Source organism: Gossypium hirsutum, chromosome A07 (genome assembly GCF_007990345.1).
Source record: "Gossypium hirsutum isolate 1008001.06 chromosome A07, Gossypium_hirsutum_v2.1, whole genome shotgun sequence".
NCBI classification, from domain to species: Eukaryota; Viridiplantae; Streptophyta; class Magnoliopsida; order Malvales; family Malvaceae; genus Gossypium; species Gossypium hirsutum.
This window is the reverse complement of record NC_053430.1, coordinates 64,626,151-64,637,334: the sequence shown is the minus strand read 5'-3', so window position 1 is coordinate 64,637,334 and position 11,184 is coordinate 64,626,151. Positions and strand designations below refer to the sequence as shown.

The window sequence follows — 11,184 nt, the reverse complement described above, 5'->3', positions numbered from 1 at the left end:
TAAAATATACTTCTAAGTAAACTTACATTCTGTCAATCGAACACTTAAATCTTACATGTCAGTCAAATAAATTAAATAAGGTAATGGAACTTATCGAACATTCTACCCCATAATCTTTTATTACGAAACACAACCTTACATTCCTTAAACCAAATGCATCCTTAATGATATGTAAACTTAAACCCTAAACATATAACTAATTTTATAATTGATTATGATATATACAATTACATTATATAATTAGTGATTTTTATATGAATTTTTTGTTTGAAATTTTTATATTGAAGTTTATGTTTTGAATACTTAGTTATTTGAGGTTGTTATGAAATTTTTAATTTGTTTGGAATTCTTATGTGTTAGATTTTGTGAAGTTGTTAGGTTTAATTTGTTTAGATTGTTATTAACAACTTTTATTAATTTATTGTTAATTAAAAATAAAATTAATTCCAAATTTAATTTAGATTTAGATTTAAATAATAACTGAAAATCCAAAATAAGAAACAAGAAAAACAAAATATCATAGCAGTGTAACAATCAATTGATAGAAGAAAGGGAGGAGCATTAAGGAAGATGAAGATGCGACAGTAGACTAAAATTATCACCATTAAGTATAAAAAGGAGTAGAAGAAGCCAAATCTCACCCCACTACATTTACAAGATCAACCCCCTTCCTTTCTTGCGAAACCTAATAAATATAATTATTTAGAAATTGAGGCCTTCCATATCTCTTTACAACATTTCTCTATTTTCCTTTAAACTTTTTTTTTATAATATTTGTCTTAATTCAATTTTTGCATTATAAAAAGGAGAAAAAAGTAAGATTGAAAGTTTTATAAGAGCAAAATTATATTATCTGAACGAGGGAAGGCAAATAAAAGAGAAGAACGAGGATGAAATTAACCTCCTCTGTTCTTGTATTTATTGTGCCTCCTCTCAGATCTTAGTTTCTTCTAACATTTGCTACTTGCCTCTCTTTTCATTGGTGCGTTCTTTTATCTTTCTTGCTGATGAATCTGGAAATGGGTTTTCCAATAAACTTTTACAATTATATCAGTTTTTTGATTGATTGTCCAAATGGGTTTTTTTTCTTTTCATTTTTGAATTTCAAGTGATATTAAATTAAGGGGTTGGTTGGTTGATTGTTGTTAATGATCTGTTTTTTCTAAATTTTGAATTAGAAAGGAAGTTTTCATGTGTTTCGGTTATACTTTTGTTGTTAAAATAAAATGCGTTCAAATGTATCTTCATTATTGCATTTGGACTACTACAGTAAAAAAAAAAGGCAACATTTTGATTCGTTATTATCAAATTTATTCTCCAAGGAAGAACATTTTTATATTGTTTTTTTGCTTAGTCTATTACTGTTTTTATCTCCATGAAATTTTTATGTCTTGCATTGGATCCAGTGATAGATTTGACCCTTTTTTATGTTAAAGTTTATATTTGATTTGAAAATGTAGATAGTTTAGATTTTATATTGATGGAACTAGTTTTTCATGAATATAGAGAAAGATGTCTGAAAATGGTAAACTATTTATCGGTGGGATATCTTGGGACACCAATGAACAGCGTCTCAAAGAGTATTTCGATAGTTATGGTGAAGTGGTAGAGGCAGTGATCATGAAGGATCGGACCACAGGGCGTGCTCGTGGTTTTGGTTTCGTTGTTTTCGCCGACCCAGCTGTTTCTGATAGAGTCATCAAGGAGAAACACAACATTGATGGCAGGATGGTAAGTTGTTGATCTTTAAGCACACATTTTTAGATCATTCTTTTTATGTACTATGTTTATCATTTATGCTATTAGGTTTTTGAAGCAAGAGATGAAATCTAAATTCCTTATTGAAATTATGATCCTGATATTCTAATTGCAGGAATTTGTATTATTCTAGTTCCTTGTCCAGCTAAATTTCAAATTTGGGCCAAGAGTAACCTTGCTTCCAGTTATATATCATTTTCCTTGCAATGATAGTATTAGTTATGTTTGTAATTCTTCATTTAGTATAATTACTTATATTGAGCTAAAAGAGTTTATTGTGTTTAAGTTTTATTTTCATTATTAAGTTAATTATGTTATGCTCAGGTTGAGGCAAAGAAGGCAGTTCCTAGGGATGAGCAAAACATTATGAGTAGAAGCACTAGCAGCATCCATGGTTCTCTAGGTCCAGGCCGGGCAAGAAAGATTTTTGTTGGAGGTTTAGCATCTACAGTCACAGAGAGTGACTTTAAAAAGTATTTTGATCAGTTTGGAAATATAACAGATGTAGTGGTGATGTATGATCATAACACCCAAAGGCCTAGGGGTTTTGGATTCATTTCTTATGATTCAGAAGAAGCAGTGGACCAAGTGTTGCTAAAAAAATTCCATGAACTGAACGGTAAAATGGTTGAGGTCAAAAGAGCAGTTCCCAAAGAATTATCACTTGTTTCTAGTCGTAGTTCCCTTGGTGGATTTAACAATGGTATGAATAGTGTCAACAGCTTTCTTAATGGCTATGCTCAAGGATTTACTCCAACCAATGTTGGAGGTTATGGACTTGGGATGGATGGTAGATTCAGTCCAATTGCTAGTGGTCGAAGCGGGTTTCCTCCTTTTGGTTCTGGTTATGGAATGGGCATGAACTTTGAGCCAGGGTTGAACCCAAATTTTGGAAATAGTGCAAATTTTAGTAGTAATATGAGCTATGGACGAGGAGTAAGCCCTTACTATATTGGAAATACAAATAGATTCGGTAGTCCTATTGGGTATGATGGAAGAAGTGGAGGTAATACTTCCTTTTTCAGATCAATGACCCGTAATCTTTTAGGAAATGGGGGGATCAATTATAACACAAATGTTGTTAGTTCAAGTGCATGTATGGGATCTGGAAGCGGGAGTATAGCAGGAAGTGTCTTTGGGAACAGGATTAATTGGGGTTCTTCTGGAAGTCCCAGTCATGGTGGAGGGACTGATGTTTTTAGCAATAGTCTGAATTTCGGCTATGCAAGTGGTTATAATAGATTTGGACTGGAAACAGCAGGGTATGGAAGAAATAATGGGACCAATCTAGTGGCAACATCATCATATGCAGCATCAAATGGTGGCTATGATGGAGCCTTTGTGGATCTGTATAGTGGTGCTTCAGTTTATGGGGATACTTCTTGGAGATCATCAATGTTTGAGCGAGATGGTTTTCATTCATTTGGGTATGGACTAGGTAGTGCCACTTCTGACGTTTTGGGCAAAAGTTCTCCTACTTATGTCGGAGGTTATAGCGTTAGTAAGAGACAAGAAAATAGAGGTAAGACTTGTCACTTAGCATCCTATGATCATTCTTTAAACGATTTTAGATTGGAGAATTTGCCATAACTTTTTCAAAGAATTATCAATTATGCTCATTTGAATTTAGTGGCACAATCTTTTTGAGTGTTGTAGAAGCATAATAGAAAGAACCTTGAAAACTTTAATATGGGGGCTTTGTTAAATATCTTTATTTGGGCCTGAGTCTTAAATGTAGTTAAACATTCTTCTTAGTAATATCATCTTCCATATTTTAATGCTGTATGATGTGCTTGCTAGGTTTAGAAGGACTAAATCAATTATTGATGACGACTTTTGAACATCATCACCATATGATTCATTTATTAATGAATGAAGTTTTTTTATATGTAACATTTATATACATATGCAGTTTTTCTGCATCTCTGAAATAGGTTAGAGAATTCGGTAATTTTAAAAAATAATTGTTTAAACTGTAGTGAAAATATACTTATCATTGAGTACTATATATGTTGCTTTTTGTTAGCCCAACGTTCTGTACCATATATTGCTCAACTCGAACCACCCAACTTTGATTCTATGGTTAACATCTCCATTGAACTCCTCTTCTTTCTGAAGTATCATCCCGAGTTACTTAAGGCACTGTATTGGTATCACTTTACTATCAAGTTGGACCACATATTGTTGTACTTATTCCTTCTTTCACTAAAATGCTTGTCGTATACTCAGTTTTTTATCAGCACAATCTAACCCCAATCCCCCATCCCCACAAAAAAAAAAAAAAAAAAAAGCTTCTATTGTGTCTCAGTGATGTCAAGGTTGTATCTCACTTCAGAGCTTTCTAGGATAGGCTTCTTCAGACAAGCAAATCTTTTTACATTTTAGTGAGCCTTCTGCTGCAACGCAGGTGCCAAAAAAAAAGTATGAGTGCAATCCAGGTTTAGCATTGTATTTCTGATATGGTATGGAGATCTTTGACTAGACTTGAGACCCCATAATTTGCTTGTGGAGGCTCTTTTGTCGTCATTAATATCATGATTGTTTTTTAATTTTGGATCTTTAAAGCATGATGGTTACTAATAAGAGAGCGAAGCACATTATATATTTGTTCTCAAAAAAGCATTAGTTTGTATGCAACCAATGGAGTAGATCACTATTACAAAAATACCTTTAATTGCTATATCTCTATGTACATATAAATGTTCGCAAGGTGCAATTGCTAATTTATGCCTCAGCTTGGCACCTAATGTGCTTAGGTTGCACCTCAATGATACCATACAGGTGTCTTCTCTTTCTTTTTCCCCAAAAAAGTTAGAAGGTGCGTAAAGGATGCCTTAGTGAAGTTATGTTTCCTCTCATTTAAGTCGAATTTGTTTATAGACCATACTTTAATTAATATTAAAGGATACCACATTTTCAGGTAGTCATTTAGCTAGAATAAAAAATGTATAACTTTGCTAATGTAGTTTATTAGAAATAGAGATGCCCCGTCAAAGTGTAGCACGAGGGATTCCACAGATAATTTATCCATTGCTTTCACTTCATTAAAGGCATCAACTTTGTGATGGAATTGGGTTTACAAGCAATTACTACCCATTGTTACTTAAAAGAAAGCTCAAAAATACAATTATTTGTTCTTTGAAATATGCATTTGTTTTATTTAAGGTGAAAATGCTTTTCCATTACCTTGTGATTGGGACCACTTTGAAGATGCAAGACAGGCACTATAAAAATATTAAACCCGTCTATTATTATCCTTTTATACCTCAGCTTATATGCGAAATAATACATGACAACTTGCATTTGCACCTTTGCACCTCGTATTGTGGTGGATACCAGCATTTGGATTTACATTTACGTCTGTTGTGAAGCTTATATCATGTTTGCAAAAAGTAGAATAAATAAAGGTTAGGTCATTGATCTGCAAGAAAACTTAAACTAATGAGAAATAATATTAGTAGAAGTAGAAGATTGATATTTGAATATGTTGTTCCTGGCATGATTGGGAAGAAAAAGAGCGTAACTGCAAACCCTACTTGGCCAGCAGTGGAATATTGTAAAGTGAATGTTGAAGCTGATCTCCATGCAGCTGGTATGAAGCTAGTGCAGCTGAAAGTTGGCCATGCAAACTCGTGACAAGCATGCAGCAACTTTGGTTTATTGTTGCTGTTGGATTTGAACTAATGTTTTGTTATTTTGTAATCTAGTTTGTTTCTTCAACTTAGTTGGTAATATTTTGATGTAATCCATTGATTGATTGACTGAAATTTCAGTAATACAACTTGGACAATTAACTTGCTATTTTCAATGTAATAGAGTGGGGTTAGGTATGTGATTTGGTAGTCATTTTGACTTGTACACTTCATCTTTAGTTTTCATATGTAATGGCAATATGCTGATCATGGGTGTGATGATACACATCTTTTTCATCAAGTTTCTCAACTGATTCCATTGCTTCTTCTTTCGTTTTCTTTCTTCTTCTTTTCTTTTTGCTCGAATTCTCCTTGCTTGGTTAGCAAGAATCGTGACTTGCTGCCAAAGCTATAGCTGGACCAGTTGCTTGCACGCTCATTGACACCAACAATTGGTATCTAGAGCCTTTGTCTTAGAAGACCTGTGGTGTGTAAACCATAACTCAAATGGCTTCCTCAAGTTTTTCTCCTGCAGCTCCACCAGTCTTTAGTGGTGAAGGCTTCCATATTTGGCTGGTCAAGATGAAAACATACCTTTAGGCGTTTGATCTGTGGGAAGTGGTGAACTCAGATGCTGAGCCTGCTCCACTGAGGGCCAATTCCACTGTGGCTCAGATGAGGCAACATGCAGATGAGAGGACCAAGAGGCATAAGGCCATGTCCTGTATTCAGAACTGCGTTTCTGATGTGATCTTCACTAGGATCATGACGTGTGAGACCCCGAAGCAGGCTTGGGACAAGCTGAAGGAGGAATTCCAAGGCACTGAGAGGACTAGGCAGCAGCAGCTTCTAAATTTGAGAAGGGACTTCGAGAATTTGAAAATGAAAGAAGAGGAAACTGTCAAGCAATACTCTGACAGGATAATGGCTGTTGTAAACAGTATAAGGCTCCTTGGTGAGCAGTTTGATGAAGTAAGGATAGTTGAGAAGGTTCTCTCTACTTTACCAGAGAGATATGAAGCAAAGATATCCTCCTTAGAGGACTCGAGGGCTTGACAAGGATCTCTCTGACTGAGCTTATCAATGCTCTCTATGCTCAAGAGCAAAGAAGAGCCAACAGGATAGAGGAGCATCAAGAGGGTGTATTTCAGGCCAAAGTCAAGCCTAACTCGAGTAATGCTGCCTACAAAGGCAAGAAGAATTGGAGGGATAGGTCCAAAACAGATGCTCCAAGAAAATGGGATAGACCGTGCAGGCATTGCAAGAAGCCTGGTCATCTAGAGGTAAAATGCTGGTTCAAGCCAGATGCCATATGTCAACATTGCAAGAAAAAGGCCATGTTGAAAAGGTGTGTAAAGAAAAAGGCAGACCTGGTCAGAATCAACCACAACACAAGGCTGCTGAGGCTCGTGTAGCTGAACAAGGCAGTGATAGTGAAGAACAAGTGTTTACAGTCTCATGCTTGGCTGAAAAAGGGAAGGTTACAAAAGGGTGGCTCCTTGACAGTGGCTGCACCAACCACATGTCACCAGATGAATCTATCTTCAAATCTCTAGACAGAACCTATAAGACTAGAGTAAAAATTGGAAATGGACAATGTATTCAGGCAGAGGGCAAAGGTAATGTGATGATATGCACTCCATCAGGTAACAAACTCATCTCAGATGTATTGCTTGTACCTGAAATCGATAGAAATTTGTTGAGCATAGCTCAACTGCTTGAGAGAGGATATACAGTGCTCTTTAAAGGAAATGAGTGCCAGATTAGTGACCAAAAAGGGTCCATACTCATGACAGTAGCCATGACTGACAAGAGTTTTGTTGTGGACTAGAACAAAGGACTAGATAGTGTTTATGCTGCTTCCATGGAAGAGTCCAAGCTTTGGCATCAAAGGCTTGGTCATGCCAACTTTAAATCAATGGCTCGAATGATCAACAAGGATATGGCTGAAAATTTCATCAAATCAGTCCAAAATGAAGATGTTTGTGAAGTTTGTCAGTTGGGAAAGCAAGCTAGGCTTCCATTTCCTACAAGAACAGCTTGGAGAGCCTTAGAGAAGCTTCAATTAGTGCACACAGATGTGTGTGGCCCCATGAAGACCGAGTCACTCAATGGCAACAGGTACTTTATTCTTTTCATTGATGATAGTACCAGATACTGCTGGATTTACTTCTTAAAGAACAAGTCTAAAGTAGTTCAAGCCTTCCTGAAGTTCAAAACAGTAGCTGAGACAGAGACTGGCTGTACACTAAGGTCAATAAGATCAGACAATGGGACTGAATATACTTCAGCTCAGTTCCAAGACATTTGTGCAAGAGCTGGCATCAAACATCAACTAACAAATGTGTACACACCTCAACAAAATGGGGTAAGTGAAAGAAAAAATAGAAGCCTGCTAGATATGGCCAGATGCATGATATTTGAGAAGAATTTGCCCAAAAACTTATGGGCTGAGGCAGTTAACACTGCTGTTTATGTTCAAAACAGACTTCCAACCAAAGCTCTAGAGCAAAAGACTCCATTTGAGGCTTGGTTTGGATTCAAGCCATCACTGGCTCACTTAAGAATCTTTGGTTGTTTATGTTTTTCACAAATACCAGCTGTTAAAAGAAGTAAGTTTGACAAAAGAGCTCAAACAGGCATCTTGGTAGGATATAGCTCAGAGAAGAAGGGCTACAGGATTTTGGATCCTTCAACAAACAAGGTTTTTGCAAGTAGGGATGTTGTGTTCAATGAAAGAGCAAGCTGGAATTGGGACAAGAATGAACCTGAGGCTGTCTCTGAAGATCTTGTGTTTGATCAGACTGAGTGATACGAGTCACAAAAGCCCAAATTCTTGAAGGCGAGGCCCAATAAGCAAATTCCCAGCCCAATCAAGAAATCCATCCATACTTAGTTGAAAATCAGGCCAAATTGTCAAAGTGGCCCAAGTTGTAAAGTTTTATTTTTATTTTTATTTATTTATTTATTTACTTAGTTTAAATTTTTATGTCAATATTCAGTCCAAGAGTCCTAGATAAAATGACCTTTGACCGAATTTCCATATTAAAATAATTAGGAGTTTTTTTTATTTTAGTTTTCTAATTAGATTAGGACTAGTTATAAGGCCTATTTAAAGGCATGGCTGTCCACCTTGTTAAACACTGATCATTATTATTAAAATTTCAGATTTGTTGAGAGCATAATTTTCTTTGAGTTTTCTCCAAGATTTCTCTCTTGAGTTTTCTTTAGAAGTTGTTTTAACAATCTTTTGATTGTGGGAGCCATCTTCAACCTTCTTCTTGCCATTGATATTCTTTGGAGGGGAGATTAGAGCCGTTTGAAGGGAGTTGTGAGATCTTTCGGGATTTCAAGGCTTCTTAGGACTTATCTTTTAATTTCTTACTGTCAATTCTTTCTTTATTTCTGCTTGTGCCGAATCTTTATCTAATTTATTTTCTGTTCTTATTGTGTTTTCAGCCTTTTTCTATCTTAAGGAATTAGCCCAAAAATCCCCAATTTCTAGGGTTCTTACCGATTCATCCATACTCTTTTTTGGGAGAAATTAGATTGCCGAAATTTGGGGAAAACTATCTGGGTGTTCAATTGGGCAGAATCGCAATCTCTTCTAGGGTTTCAAGATTCCTTATTAACACTTATTTCTATTCTCTATTTGATTCTTTACTGTTTTGGGGATTTTATTTCAGATCTGAAAATTCAAAAATCTAATCTTTTAATTTTCTGTTTCGATTCAGATCTAATTGTTTAGGGTTTTCGTAGGAGTTTCTCGTGACTTGGCAACTCGATCTTGGTCCGCGCGCAACCCCGTATCTTTTGGTATCAGATTTTGGGCGTTTTGGGTGTTCTTGGTTGATTTCTAAACTGATCTCTATTTTTTAAAGCATAAACGGCAGTTTTACCCAGAAAAATTGTTTAAAAAAATTCATTTGAGTGGGTAAACGTTGTCCGATTGATCTGAAATTTTACATACATATTTTTGGCACTGTGATTGAATATAAAAAAATTATTCCCACAAAAAAATCAGTCAAAAAAGTCAAAAAAATCAAAAAATACGAAATTCAATAAAAATTTAAAAAAAGATTTAGCGGGTTGAATTTGGTGCCCAAAATTTCCAGATCAAAAATTCAATATATAAGGACACTCCAGATTTAATTTCGTGATTTTTGGAGATCGGGAACACCTCGAACGAAGTTGTCAAGTTACTCCGCAGTTTTTCGGGTTTTCTGTTTTCAGCAATTTTTATTGATTCTTAGCTGTAGGTTTTCATTTGTTTCCCTTTATTCTTCCTTTACGTTATCTAACACCTTCTTGTTTCTTGTGTTAGTAGGATTTAAACGTGTGCACAACTTCTTCCTCGGTGCAACACGAATCAATTGGTGTCTCGTCAGTTTTTAGCATCCTAGTGCAAATTAGGATTCTTTGGTAGTTTGGTTCACACTCTCTAATTGGTTGATATAAACTCTGATAAAGAACTCACAAGATTGAATTCGACCTCATTGAGAATTTGATTTTTTCTTTTTGAGTGATTAACGGTGAGGTTTGATAACTTTTATTTTTGAGTGTTGAGTGTTTTGCAGGTTTTAAAAAAAATGTCTACAGGTGATAATACTAGTGACATATTTAAAAAATTCCAACAACAGTTGGACGAACAGGCTGCTGCACTTCGAGCGTTGACTGCTACTATCAATGAGGTGCGGTTGAATCAAGAGCCTCAATATCGAGATCAAATTAAAGACGATGTGGATAACCAGCCTCCTGCTCATAGGCGCGCTCCTCGGCGTGTCCCTAGAACTGATTATGATCTTCATGATCGTGGACAACCCTCTTTGGCAAAACCAAAGAGCGAGCAGCAACGAGAACATCTCTTTCATACTCGCTGCCATGTACAAGGTAAGCTTTGTAGAGTTATTATTGATGGTGAAAGTTGCTCGAACGTAGCCAGCACGACGATGGTGGAAAAGCTTTGCTTAACCACTACCAAGCATCCACGACCTTATCAACTACAAGGGCTTAGCAACGAAAGCCAATTTAAGGTCACTCAACAAGTGCGCATCACCTTTTCTATCGGTAAATATCAAGACGAAGTCGTGTGCGACGTAGTACCTATTCAAGCCTGCCATTTATTGCTAGGAGAACCATGGCAACTGGATCGAAAAGTCACTCACGATGGTCGTACCAATAGGTATTCTTTCAAGCATCAAGGAAAGAAACTTACCTTAGTGCCGCTCACTCCGGAACAAGTCCATGAGGACCAAATCAAACTGAGAAATTCTGTTAAAACAAGTGAGGAAAAAGAAAAAGAGAATGAAAAAGAGCAAAAAGAGATTGCGAGTGAAAAGGAATGTGAAACAGAAAAGAAATTTGAAAAAGAAGTTGAAGAAAGAAGAGAAAATGAGTTAGAAAAAGAAACAAAAGAAAAAGACGAGGAAAGGCTAGTGAGGAATGTTTCCACTAACCAAGATATGAATTTTTCTTGTGTTGCTACTTTTCAGGTTCCTGAAAGATCGAAAGATAACTTTCAACTTCAATACCTCTCAAATGAAAGACGCTTTTATACGATCAACTTAGGCAAAGATGAAATCACACTACATGATCCCGAAGGTAAGCGAGGTAAGGAAATTTTAGAAACCGAGTCCATTGCAGATTTGAAAATTATTGATAAAACTTTTGGTGACTTAGTTCTTAAAAGATCCCCTCATTTTGATCCGATTAATTGTTACTCTTCGATTGTGGTTGATAAAGTCATTACGAAAAGAAGCGTGATTTGTTATTCTCTTGATTTACCTTGTGTAAA

At 35.9% G+C, this 11,184-nt stretch overlaps 1 protein-coding gene across 2 annotated transcripts; it reads left to right on the top strand.

The window, feature by feature from the left end:
- The first annotated feature begins 657 nt into the window (after nt 1-657).
- On the top strand, nt 658-5,723 carry LOC107952806 (heterogeneous nuclear ribonucleoprotein 1). Of its 2 annotated transcripts, XM_016887989.2 has the most exons (4): nt 658-982; nt 1,507-1,731; nt 2,083-3,280; nt 5,269-5,723. In XM_016887989.2, the coding sequence occupies exons 2-4, from the start codon at nt 1,513-1,515 to the stop codon at nt 5,316-5,318; spliced, it is 1,467 nt and encodes a 488-aa protein (XP_016743478.1). In that variant the 5' UTR covers nt 658-982; nt 1,507-1,512; the 3' UTR covers nt 5,319-5,723. The 2 variants fall into 2 exon arrangements, with proteins under 2 accessions (XP_016743478.1, XP_016743477.1); XM_016887988.2 differs by lacking the exon at nt 5,269-5,723 and having other exon boundaries at nt 659-982; nt 2,083-3,543.
- Nucleotides 5,724-11,184: the final 5,461 nt, after the last annotated feature.